The sequence below is a fragment of the Tachysurus fulvidraco genome, chromosome 21 (genome assembly GCF_022655615.1).
Source record: "Tachysurus fulvidraco isolate hzauxx_2018 chromosome 21, HZAU_PFXX_2.0, whole genome shotgun sequence".
Lineage (NCBI taxonomy): Eukaryota > Metazoa > Chordata > Actinopteri > Siluriformes > Bagridae > Tachysurus > Tachysurus fulvidraco.
The window spans coordinates 3,441,510-3,454,519 of record NC_062538.1 but is presented as its reverse complement, the minus strand read 5'-3'; the positions used below and the strand labels follow the sequence as shown (position 1 = coordinate 3,454,519).

General features: G+C 38.2%; 2 protein-coding genes across 4 annotated transcripts; one reads left to right on the top strand and one right to left on the bottom strand.

Annotated features, from left to right (window-relative positions):
* The first annotated feature begins 298 nt into the window (after window positions 1–298).
* pcyt1bb (phosphate cytidylyltransferase 1B, choline b) lies at window positions 299–4,401 on the top strand. The gene is made up of 8 exons (XM_027153496.2): window positions 299–457; window positions 2,464–2,563; window positions 2,682–2,798; window positions 3,284–3,435; window positions 3,537–3,615; window positions 3,720–3,862; window positions 3,971–4,159; window positions 4,259–4,401. The coding sequence occupies exons 1-8, from the start codon at window positions 380–382 to the stop codon at window positions 4,376–4,378; spliced, it is 978 nt and encodes a 325-aa protein (XP_027009297.1). The 5' UTR covers window positions 299–379; the 3' UTR covers window positions 4,379–4,401.
* pdk3b (pyruvate dehydrogenase kinase, isozyme 3b) lies at window positions 4,089–11,938 on the bottom strand. 3 transcript variants are annotated; one of them, XM_027153495.2, is made up of 11 exons: window positions 11,704–11,936; window positions 10,175–10,316; window positions 9,440–9,511; window positions 8,565–8,749; window positions 7,645–7,734; window positions 7,471–7,548; window positions 6,833–6,909; window positions 6,628–6,729; window positions 6,379–6,492; window positions 6,180–6,293; window positions 4,089–5,233 (listed from the first exon to the last, which is right to left on the bottom strand). In XM_027153495.2, exons 1-11 carry the CDS (start codon window positions 11,804–11,806, stop codon window positions 5,093–5,095), a joined length of 1,218 nt encoding a protein of 405 aa, XP_027009296.1. In that variant the 5' UTR covers window positions 11,807–11,936; the 3' UTR covers window positions 4,089–5,092. The 3 variants fall into 3 exon arrangements, with proteins under 3 accessions (XP_027009296.1, XP_047661970.1, XP_047661971.1); XM_047806014.1 differs by having other exon boundaries at window positions 10,175–10,312; window positions 11,704–11,922; XM_047806015.1 differs by lacking the exon at window positions 10,175–10,316 and having other exon boundaries at window positions 11,704–11,938.
* Window positions 11,939–13,010: the final 1,072 nt, after the last annotated feature.

Sequence of the window (13,010 nt, the reverse complement as noted above, 5' to 3'; positions counted from 1 at the left end):
TCAAATCTAAGATAAAGTGATGATAATAGGGTAAAGTACTACAGTTTTTTTTTAACCATTAAACAGCCAGAATGAAATAAGAATTTAATTAAATATGATGAATATATACTATTGAATATTAAAGAAGTATGGTGTGTGTTTGCTTATTGGCATTTAAGAAGAAGGTAATACCATCGTTGGTATTATTTTAGGTCATTTATACACTGACATGCCTTACAAAGATGATTGCTCTAGGTTCTGTATTCACAGTGAACTTTGAACGTTGTACATTTGCCCTATTACATGGATCACTATAGCTGCCTTCACACGTGTGTTTCAGCTCAGTGGTGTGTTGTGGCCGTGGAGGTGTTGAGCCGGGCCTGGACCGAGCCTCTACAGCATGTCAAAGAAAAGACGCAACGGATCCCGTGGCCATCAGGCTCACGGTCAACAGAAACGCAGACCTCCAGCTGCCAAGGTAAGTGCAGTTTATCTATAGCTGCTGAAAATATAGACAGTTAAATGTCTATAAAGTATACTCGACTGTTACATGCTATTATATTCAGATGTTTGGGTAAAAGTGAAACTATATACAGATATTAGGGTAAAAGTGAAACTACACTATATACAGATGTTAGGGTAAGAGTGAATATATTTACAGATATTTGGGTAACAATGAAAATATATACAGATGTTTGGGTAAGAGTGAAAATATATACAGATGTTATGGTTAAAGTAAAAATATACACAGACGTTAGGGTTTGAGTGAAAATATATACAGATGTTTGGGTAAGAGTAAAAATATTTACAGATGTTTTTTAGTAAACGTAAAAACATACAGTTTTTGGAGTAAAGTTAAAAGTATATACAGATGTTTGGGTAAGAGTAAAAATCTATACAGATGTTAGGGATAAAGCTAAAATAACTGTAATGTGCTGTATACCTGAATATTTCATTTAAACACAACACACCTGGCCTTTAATTCACAGGCTCTATACTCTGTGTAATATATATATATATATATAATTTTCATGTACACCTGTGTGTGTGTGAGTGTGACTGAGCGAGATGTTTGCACATCCCCATTGGCAAATGCTTTGAAAAATAAAACTTGGAAGAATTACAAGGCAGACGACCCGCACTATTTCCCAAACCTTCTTCCGGCTACCCCACTCCAAATTTTTTGCCTTCTTTCACCTGTCAACACACCTACACCACGTCACCAAGTAAACAAGTAGAAATTACAATATGTACAGACAGTATTTTATTATATGTGCACCAGTACAGAGTGTACAGTGCTCGTAGCCTATGCCAATATTACACATTTCAATGTAGTACTCTGTAATGCTATCATTTTACAAAGGAAGTTACGTGTAAAGGAAGTGTGTACTGCCTCATGCATAGAACACATTCTTAAAGGTTTACCAAACTGCCTGTGAAGTGGGTTTTAATCTTGTCTGTGCTTTATTGGTCACTCTTTGAGAGAACTCTGAACAGCTGATAGTCCAAAGGCCACAGACAACATCACATATCAGTTAGATTGCATGCACATACATTCTGCTTATTTATTATGTATTTCTTTAGCAATTATTATTGCAGGTTCAGAAGTCCATATAGGATAAGCATTTATGTACTGTAGGTGTAGCAAAGTTTATCAATCAAATTATGCAAAGATTAGCATTTCAAATGTTTCTAGAATATACAGTATGTACAATTGGTTTCTCATATCACTCTCTCACTCATTATCTACCGCTTATCCGAACATCTCGGGTCACGGGGAGCCTGTGCCTATCTCAGGCGTCATCGGGCATCGAGGCAGGATACACCCTGGACGGAGTGCCAACCCATCACAGGGCACACACACACACACTCTCATTCACTCACGCAATCACACACTACAGACAATTTTCCAGAGATGCCAATCAACCTAACATGCATGTCTTTGGACCGGGGAGGAAACCGGAGTACCCGGAGGAAAACCCCGAGGCACGGGGAGAACATGCAAACTCCACATACACAAGGCAGAGGCGGGATTTCTCTCTCTCTCAAATTATGTGAAGCATCCTCTGTAACTAACACAGGCATCTTTTTACCACTTACACAGTCATTTGTAAGTTTCAACACTTTCAGGTTTCTGGAACTTTTTCTTTAAAATAAAGGCCCTGATTAACGGTATGCTTAATGATGCTAAGCTTCTGTTAACCCATTTGTTTATAGTGATAATGGAAAATGCCTGAATTCATTCTTACATTTATACTCCAGAGAAACAGAACGTTTGGATAGACAACGATATTAACGTTAAAAATACGGTTCAGGTTATATTTGCGTGTGTGTGTGTGTGTGTGTGTGTGTGTGTGTGTGTTTTGCACCATATCCTTTTGAAAGAAAATGCTATAGTCCTTATGAAGGATTTATGTTGGTGACCAGTAAGTAGATTGTCAAAAACTGTAAACATGCCATGTAATAGTATCATTTTCTCTACAGACTCTAAGGGTACCAGCTATCTTTGCTAAAGATTCAGGCACTGATACTGAGGTCCCCCATGATAAGGTGACTTTAGCCCAGGCCCGGCGTGGCACTCCTGGTATGCACCTTCTGCGCTTTCAGAAACACAAAACGAATCTAACGTTCAAATGAAAGTCTGTAATGATAAAGTGTTTACAGAACACAAGCCTTATGTCTTTTTTTATGTTCTTCCACAGCTCACCGGCCTGTGAGGGTCTATGCTGATGGAATTTTTGATCTCTTCCACTCCGGCCATGCCCGTGCTCTTATGCAGGCAAAGAATCTGTTCCCCAACACGTGCTTGATCGTTGGAGGTGAGCTTCAGGTGCACAGGTACACTCACATACATACTGATCATTGAAAAGAAAACATATGTCTTCCATATCTAATAAATATATAAAATAATATAAATATTAAATAAATAAATATAAATAAATATAAAAAAATAAATACAAATATTTAAACACATACTGTAAGTCAAGTCAGAGTTTTGCTCCATGCTGCGTAGATATTTTAATATAGAAGTATTAAATGTAGTATAGAGAGAGGAGGACAGGAACGAAATAAATTTTCTTAAAATACTATTGTAAAGATTCCAGGCAAGTTTTTACCCCCAGTCACTGTATAGCGTGTGGAAATAGGGGGAACGGCATGGCACGGAGCATACGTGTGTGTGCAAGGAGGATGTTTAAATAATAAATAGGCGAAGTAATATTAAGACACAGAAGTGAGGACAACAGCAAGCAGTGAAAATTCGAGAAGAAATATGAGACATCATTTGTATGTGTGTGTGTTTCAGTTTGCAGTGACCAGCTGACACATAAGTTCAAAGGCTACACGGTAATGAACGAAGACGAGCGTTACGAAGCTCTCATACACTGCCGCTATGTAGACGAGGTGGTCCGTGATGCCCCGTGGACCATCACGCCCGAGTTCCTGAAGAAACACAAGGTCAGTAGAGTGTGACCGATAATCTTATATTCCAGTTTAAATACTTTTTTTTTATGTTCTTTAATGCAATGAAGACATTTAACAATAGCTTTTTTATGCAGATTGACTTTGTAGCCCATGATGATATCCCATACACTTCTGCAGGATCGGAAGATGTGTATAAACATATCAAAGCAGCAGGTATGGCCAAGCACAACATTGCAGAAGTCTTTATTACAAGTTTAGCGTAATATCTTAGGTGAAATATGTGAAATGTGTGTTGGGTTATTTACTGTGGGTTTTAGGAATGTTTGTAGCCACACAAAGGACGGAAGGTATTTCTACCTCAGACCTCATCACACGCATCGTCCGCGACTACGACGTTTACGTGCGAAGAAACCTGCAAAGAGGTTACACGGCCCGGGAACTGAACGTCGGGTTTCTCAATGTAGGAAGAACGAAAGCATTAGGCATTTAATTTTGTACTGTTTGTTTGTGCTATGATGTTCTAAAATTTTCCGCACCCTAACGTGTCACTTCCTATCTAAACGTACAGGAGAACAAGTATCGTCTGCAGAACCAGGTGGATAAAATGAAAGAGAAGGTGAGAACCGTGGAAGAGAAGTCTAAACACTTAGTGCACCGTGTGGAAGAGAAAAGCCATGACCTCATACTGAAATGGGAAGAAAAATCCCGTGAGTTTATTGGAAACTTTCTGGAGCTCTTTGGCCCCGATGGACCATGGGTGAGCAAGCGAAGCATTCAATAATCAATTAGGAAGCAAATGAAAAATGAAACGAGAACAAATTGAATCTTATTTATACTGTGCACTCTTCCCCAAAAGCATATGATCCAGGAGCGGAGTGGCCGTGTGCTGCAGGCTCTGTCCCCGTACCAGTCGCCCCGCACCTCGCCCAGCAGCAGCCCCACAAGAGGACGCTCTCCCTCACCTCCGGCTCTCTGAACCCTGCCACACCCCTGCACCATCTCCTTCCTAAAGCTTTCACAGGCTGAGTCAGCAGCATACAGGAAAATTTCAATCCACCATCATACACGACATCTAAAATCCAACCAACACATTCCTCCCAAACCTGTCAAAGCCTGTCTGCTGCATTCCAAAGTTTCATTCCCAGTGGTTACAAACTGCACTGCTGTGTTTGCAATATTTGTCATATTAAAATAATACCCATTAAATTTTTCACAAATGAATCTATATCAAAGACAGAAATAATGGATTAAGCTGCATTTTAATGGTTTTCCTGAGAGACACCTTAAAGCTTATGTGAACGATCCCCAGCCATTATTTTATTTACCGATTATTTATTATACAAAATGCGATAACCTATGTCCATTCTTACACGATATTTAGCTGTAATAAAAAGTCAGTGTCTTTCAAAAAAGCATTAAATCAAAAATTGCCCACAGCAATACATATAAATGTATTAAATGGATTTCTCCACCATTACACATGATACTGTATTGTACCGATTCCTATGTGATCCACATGTATAATAAAAGTTATTTGCATGTGCACTTTCTCTCTCTGGTGATAAACTGGTACCCGATCCAAGCTGTATTCTCATCTAAGCACCCAGTTCCCAGGATATGTCGGTTTCTGTTCATTCTGAGTGAATACGCTCCAGGTCACATTCACTGATACACAGAATGTGTTACTCTGTTAGTTTGTTTTAAATCTGGATGCGTCCCGAGGGTCTCTGCTGGGGTTGCTCCAGTCGTCCGCCTCTGGCCCTAACTGATAATGTCTCCACGCTGACTTGTTGAAGATAGGGAGTCGCTCGAAGGACTCACTGGACAGAGCCTGTGGATTACAGTTTATAGACAATCTTAACATGAGTGTTTCTCTTCTACCTAATATAAATGAATCCTCAAAATATTATGATTAGTGCAAATCATGTTGCATCCCAAATTGCATACTTATGTACTACGTCTGTGCCATTGTGTAGCAGTATAATTCCATGAAGGAAAGGAAGAAGAAGTGCACTTGGATGATCTGGTACATGGATAATCACATAATGTGCATTTGAAGTTATTTACCATGGACAGGAAGTGTTCCATTTGAGATGATTTGACCCTTCTAAAAGTAACAGTGCATAGTGTGTAGTGTGTAGTGTATAGTATGTCATTAGAGACACAGCTTCAGTGTTTAATCAAGAATACGTGTTCCTCCGGCTTCATGTACAGAATGAGTTAATGATAACTGTTTTGTGTTATAAATCATTTGCCTTGGTGTGTTATTATGGCTCACACAACATTACTCATTAGATTGTAAGCTACAAGAAACAAAATGAACCAACTATGATCTAGATCAGGGACGGCCAACCCGGGGGTCCCGAGCCGCATGCGGCTCTTTGCCCGGTTTCATGCGGCTCTTACGTTCGTACTGAAGTTTGTATTTGTGTCTTTTTATTGTGCGTGTTCGCTTCGCTTGAGTTCGATACGGTATTTTCGTCAAACGCGCGTGTGAGTGGGATGAAAATACCTCCGAGTTTCCCAGTAGGAGCAAAATCATTTGAGGAAACAATTTGTGTCAAGTTCGCTCTCAAAATGTCAGGGGAAAAAGGTGATGTTCATGTGTGCCCGTGTGTATGATGTGGCTCTTTGTAGCACAATAAAAAATGTGTCTCTTGGTCTCTGACTGGTTGGACACCCCGATCTAGATCAAACCCAGAACCTTTACAGACTATGTAACATGAACAACCGTAGAGCTTGTTACACGTAAATATCTTACACGTAACACAACACACCTTCAGATAGATGACTGCATGAGTGCCTACTCCCTCCATAGAGTAGAGACATAGATCTCCCTGGAAGTAGCGTGCATACAGTTTGGAGATGGGCAAACCGTAGCCAAAGCCAGCCTGCGTTAAGGAAAAGTGTGTTACCTTTTCTATTACACATGCTTATCTCACAAACAGCAAAACAGTACACGGTGGGCAGAGTTACCAGAGGCACAGCATTTTCTGATGGATTCAGGGATGGTGTCGGAGCTGTGGAGTACATGTAGTTAAAGAGGCGGTGAATCTTCCTCAATGGTACGCCTCCTCCAAAATCACTAATCTGGCAAAGACAAAGAAAAAAGTACAGAAGCGTAAATGAACTTACAGTATGTTACCTTTACAAATAAAGAAGATTCGACATTATTAATAAATATTGTGTTCTTGCTGTGCCAGTAGTCTCTTTAACGTCATATACTTTTATGGAGAGATCTTCGTTTCCCAGAGTTACACAGACTTTCACAGGGGGAATTGATGCTGTGTTGTTCTCGTGAAGCTCCACCGTAGCTCGCATGGAGTTCTACAAATAAAGGTGGTATTTATGAAGTGTCATTACTGCCACCGTCCAACAACAGATCAGAGTGACACCGGATCATGTAACCGACCGACTGAACCGCACTTGCCTTGAGGAGCTCAAAGAGCATGTGGAACAAATGGGACGGCACGTAGACCACCTGGATCGGCTTATCGGGGTTCTTGCCTTGAAGGGATACACATGGGTCTTTAAAAGAACTTTACTTATAAAACAAATCTCTTTTTTTTTTTTATCATTTTCATAAAAATGTTAGAGACGGAGTGGATCAAAAAAAAAAAAACACAATTAAAATAAAAGTCAGTTTAAATATGTCCAAAATAGAATTTGTACTATACTGACTAATATCTTTTATATGGAATGCTATTCCTTCCTTGAGATGTATTCCCTCAACGATCACATTTATACAGCAAAATAACGTGAAAAAGGAGTGTTATGATATCTTGATGTCGTTATGCATATTAATCTTCTGTCTTATATACTGTAATATGATCAAACGTGACTGGATTTCTCAGACCATTGCACAACAAGGGTCTCATCAAGCTGTAGTTTTTTACTTTTAAGATAAAGATACGATAATAGTTGCCATCTCAAGAGAAGTAAAAGTGCAGGCCGGAGCTGGGCTACTACTGTATTCATTTGCTACCGGATGCTGTATATAAATGTTAATACAATAATAATAAGTGTGATAATCGAATACTCATTACAGCGCAAGTATCACAAGCTCACTGTTGAATTCCTGGATGTGTAGCTTAGGTGCTATCATGTAATACTTTTCACAGAGCATCTTTGCAGTCTCATATGCATCTGAAACAGGAAGGAGACAGTCATGCGTGAGAAGTCGGATATGACTATATGACACTATATACCTTTAGCTCGGTGCCTTCACTGAGAGATTCATACCTCTTACTACTTCGACCACGTTGCAGGCTGGGTCGATGCCTCCGATGTGTTTGGGATGGGCATGGTCGATGCCGTCACTGAAGAGGAGAGCTGCAATAGGATGTAGTTAAACCTTCTCAGGATATGATGTCAAAATCAAAACACATTAGAGTATAAATATGTATTGCACGGCAAGGGCAGAAATACATGTAGACTGACTGGAGGCTATATTACAGTAGGTACATTAGTTATTCAATCAGTCAATCATGGGACAGCAGTGCAGTGCTTAAAAGGTATCTTTTATTTATTTTATTTTTTTTTTAACTTTAATCATTTCTCCTTTTAGTGTCCAGTCTAAAAATCCATGCATTTAATAATAACAGCTGCTTTATATCTGTCATAGCATAAAACAAATAAATAAATGTTGGTAAATTTAGGTATGTTATGCTCAAATATCAAGCATCCGATAGCAATTAATATTAGGGTTAGAGCTACATTTAAGTTTATGATGACTTAGACTTGGTCCCAACATTAAGATTGATTTTTTTTCCCCTTAAAAAGTATCTTAACACACACAGCAGTATTTACAGTATAAAATGAGAACGGCAGTTCTGTGGCTTTGATGAGAGCACGTCAAGCTGATATTAACAAATGTAACCACTCTTTACACCTGTCCTGAGCAGAAAGACATGTCAGAACACACAAAATGTCAAAACAGAGGCAGGCACAAGACAAACTATGCCGCTAAAGATTGAAAGCAAAAGCTAAATATTGGGGAATTTTTTTTTATCATCCTATGATTACTGCATGAACAATTAGGTGAGCAGGTGTTCCTATTAAAGTGGCTGCTGAGCCATTATGCTGCACTAGATTTGTTAATCCCGTATTATGTTGGTCTAGTCGGTCCTACATGCAGTTGCCATGCGTATGAAAGCACATACTATGCTGGTTGATGAGCATGCGAAAGGAGATGCGACTGGTGTAGAAACGATCCAGGAAGTACTGCACATTGCTGCTGATGAAAGGGTCAAACCCAAACTTCTCCTTGTATTCGATCACTCCCTGTGCCATGGTGGGAACCACATCGTTGTGTCTGTTCCGGATCTGGATAAGGAGGTCTAAGAAACTGACGTTTTCAACACAAAAAAAAAAAAGAATCCGTGAATCTATTTAAAGGTTTTTTGTTATGCAGGTGATTGTAAGCATTATGTATCAGTGAATGGATTTTCTCACAATTAACAGCTGAAAGTATTTTTAACAGGAAACGCTTATAAGGTGGTCATTTAATTTGACATATATCATCACATCTACTTTTAGTTTCGGCTTTTCCCATTAGGGGTCGCACACAGCAAATCATCTGTTTCCAGCTAATCCTAACTTATTAACTTCATGTTACCCTTCGCTCTCTTCTCCTTCCTCGACCAACGATAGTCCAATTTCATTCTGCGATCATTATCAACCCAAGCTTCGACCGATCCTGTACGGATTGCCAATTGACACATGTTTAGATTTGGCACGTTTTACCCCGGATGCCCTTCCTGACACAACCCTCTCTTTTTATCCAGGCCTGAGACCGGCGCAGAAGTCACTGGCTTGCGACTTCTGTGGCTAAATTCACATATACCTTCACATGTAACTTAAAATCATATTGCTCACTGTGTGTCCTTTCAAAGAACAATCAAGAGATCCTAAATAAAGGTGAAAAAAAGAGCTTCCTGCCCACATTAGGGTTACTGGGAACCAGGCTTTGGGGTGATGCCTGCAAGAAAGCACCTGATGAATGGGCTTACCATCTAAGCTGGTCAGAAATACTCACTCATTAAGACTGTGAGGATCCTCTGGGCTCCGGTTTTCATAATCTAACAGCTCCTCAAAACTCTGGCTGTACCTGAAAGATCAAATGAACTTTTTGACCCTGACAGCTTTACAGAAGTAATAAAGATATTTCACTAGAGGAGAAAAGAGTCATTGTTCAATTCAATTCAAAGAGAATTATTCTACGCTCACATACATGCACAATAACAAGAACATCGCAGGTATCATATATGGACTTCTCGATACACGTAGATGACATTTCTCAATATACAAACTTATAATAATACTACTATACTACTACTACTACTACTACTACTACTACTAATAATAATAATAATAATAATAATAATAATCAGCAGCAGCAGCAGCAGCATAATAATAATAATAATAATACTCTTTTTCACAGCATCTCCACTTCCTGTGGACTTCCTGTGGACAATGAGAAGGACAATGGGTGTGGTCGAATATCACATTAAATACAATCTGACTTCAAATAAATTGTGTTGCTTGAGCTTCAGCTGAATAATGAAAACATCTCCAACTAAAGTCTGAAACCTCTGTAAAATAGTACCCTCCTCTAGATGGCGCCCAAGGAATATCCCAAGTGTCTATTCCAAGTGAGCACCTAGTAAGTATGTTTTCAGTGGTATCTAGCAGAATATATGAATTTACAATATCAGGAATATTAATCGATTCGATCAATTGCCATCCTGCCCTCGGTAACCCCGCCTCTCACCAGCTCTGGACCAGCTTGACAGATGGCTGGTTTAGCAGATTGCCAGGCAGCAGACTGACTTCTCTCATTGTATTGGCCAAACGAACAGGCAGTTCTTTTCTCAGGAACATATAGGAGGTCTTTTCACAAGCGTTCTCTCTACCTGGACAAGAAAAAGTGTGCATGCAGGTTATAGTTATTTTCTCAAGTTACATTCCACGGTATGTCCATCTACCCCTGTGCTGCCCCTCTTTTTCTTCTCAAAGGTCAGTGCTCAGTGGTCTTGCCAGGAAAGTGTTCCACATTAAATGTTGGTATCAGCATACACTTTTACTATCTTTAGTTTAGTCATCTGCCAAGACCACATACAGAGAAAGTATTTAGATTAAATACAATATCACTTTCATCTACACACTAACATCTCCAGGGTGGTAAATGTCTCGAAAGCATATTCTATCCTGTATTATAAGACTTTATTTGTTTTATCATAAATATACAGACACAGTGAACATGACTTATTGTTCTACTCTTATAATTTTCTCTTATATACAGTAGTTTTAGTTTCACAATAGTTTTCTGTAAACTAGGCCTCAATCACGGTATGTCATGAAGTCAAGCAGGGCAACATCTGCAGGAATGGACTTGATAACTCCTCCATGTGGCAACTTGTATTTTATGCAAATGAAACTCTATTACCTGGAAAAAGCTTGAAAGTGCAAAGGTAGCATGTACAGGGAAAACAACCTGTGGATTTTACAGGTTAATGACGTGTAAACTTTCGTTCTGTGTTATTGGGAGTATGGGAACTGTTGTGATTCGTGAATGCTAACTTATCTTTGTAAAACCTAAGCATACTTAAGAGCATGGATATACAACAAGCCTGATTTCAAGATTTATTCCAGATTTGATTTGTTAAATACAGAGTTTCATACAGTACACATACTTTCCGTGAATTGATATGAAATCCTTCTAACTATAATATTAAACGTATTATCATGCATCCTTCTAAAAAATATACACTTACTGAATTACTTTTAAATGATACTTTTAGTTATAATTTTTAGTTTTAAGTTTTAGATGAACCCCTTTCGCTTCAAAGAACGAGTCCATTATTGTAACACCCATGATAACTAAATAAAAACAACAACAACAACAACAACAAAAACAGTGATGATGGTTGATCTCCAACAAGATTATATAATGTACTGGTGATAAAACATCCTTTGACAAAGCAACCTCGCTTTATGGTTTAAAATTTCAGCTTTAACCCAAAAGACCAATATGTAATCACAATCTAGCATTTTATCAATAAACCTAAAACTACATACAGTATCTACAACTGTGCGCTCTTGCATTTCAGTGCCTGCATGAACTGTGCGTAAAAAGGGCTTCGGATATCTAGCAAGACTCCATAGAAATGTATATAAAGTTTAATAAATATTTTCTAATACACAACTCATCCTAAAGCTAATCTACTAACCACTCTTAATATCCCTGACTGCTTGCATTAACCCTGGACATGACAGTCGTGTGCGTCATCGGGTACTCACCGAAATCCAAGAACTGCTTGATGGACATCGGTGAAGGAGAGAAGCATGAATAAAACTCTATTTTGCGCGTGACATCTTTCAGTAAGACATGAAACAGCTTCATGGTTGACAGTATATCAGTAATCAGCACATTCAATCCTTTAATGTTTATATCTCGTGAGCACGATTTAATAATCTCTTACACGTGATATGGCGTTGTGACGCAGCTGAACAGAGGTGGCGCTCTTCACCAAACTCAGATCTACAGTGCCTCAATCTCAGTAAGAATGTGTTCTGTAACTTTTCTTATCATCCTCAATTATTTTTTTTTTAAACAGCAAATCTGACTTAATGTAATGCATTATTATTTCCATATAGAATTCATTGTTTATATAGTCATTCTCTATCTTGTACTGGTGCTGTGAAAGTGTCAGATGTTTTGTATGTGTATAATTACAGTCTCAAGGGTCGAGCTGTAGGACATTTTTTTCTGTAGACTTGGATCTGTCTCAAATTTATTTGCATCTCTACTTGAACTTTTCTTGGGTTCATGGTGTAGCTAAATGTGGCCACAGTCTTGACTGAGAGCTGGTAAAAATTTATATATATATACACACACACACACACACACACACACACACACACACACACACACACACACACACACACACACACACACACACACACACACTGTGGCCACATTTAGCTGCTACAATATATATATATATATATATACACACACACACACACACACACTGTGGCCACATTTAGCTACATTTAGCTATTTATATTTTTTTAAATATAAATATATATGAGAGCTGGTAAAAAATTTATATATATACACACACACACACACACACACACACACACACACACACACACACACACACTGTGGCCACATTTAGCTGCTACATTTAGCTATATATATATATATGTATGTATGTATGTATATATATAGATATATATATATATATATATATATATATATATATATATATATATATATATGTATGTATGTATGTATGTTTTTTCTTGTTACATTCATGTCACAAGTTTGAGTCTTTCTTCAAAAAAAAAAAAAAAAAGAATGCCAAAAGACATGAATGAAGAGAATGAAGCCAACCAGTTTAACTAGTGCCAAAAATAATTTGATGGTTAATGTTCTTGATCTTCAATATTCAATCAATCTCAACTTGGACTCAATCACGTCTTGGTCTCGGCAACAATCTTTAGTGTGTATCATTTCTATAGATACACAAATTCTATTTATCTTAACTTCACTTGTCATCTCTACAATCATTTTACAATCATTTTTTATTTCAAAAGAA

Bases quoted from the DNA above. Each gene is read 5' to 3' on its own strand.
- pcyt1bb (XM_027153496.2), top strand. From the start codon at position 380: ATGTCAAAGAAAAGACGCAACGGATCCCGTGGCCATCAGGCTCACGGT. The intron at 458-2,463 runs GTAAGTGCAGTT...TTTTCTCTACAG, and splicing joins GCAGACCTCCAGCTGCCAAG to ACTCTAAGGGTACCAGCTAT. The intron at 4,160-4,258 runs GTGAGCAAGCGA...CTTCCCCAAAAG, and splicing joins TTGGCCCCGATGGACCATGG to CATATGATCCAGGAGCGGAG.
- pdk3b (XM_027153495.2), bottom strand. From the start codon at position 11,806: ATGAAGCTGTTTCATGTCTTACTGAAAGATGTCACGCGCAAAATAGAG. The intron at 7,549-7,644 runs GTATGAATCTCT...TTCCTGTTTCAG, and splicing joins CGTGGTCGAAGTAGTAAGAG to ATGCATATGAGACTGCAAAG. The intron at 6,730-6,832 runs GCAAGTGCGGTT...CTTTATTTGTAG, and splicing joins TGCTCTTTGAGCTCCTCAAG to AACTCCATGCGAGCTACGGT.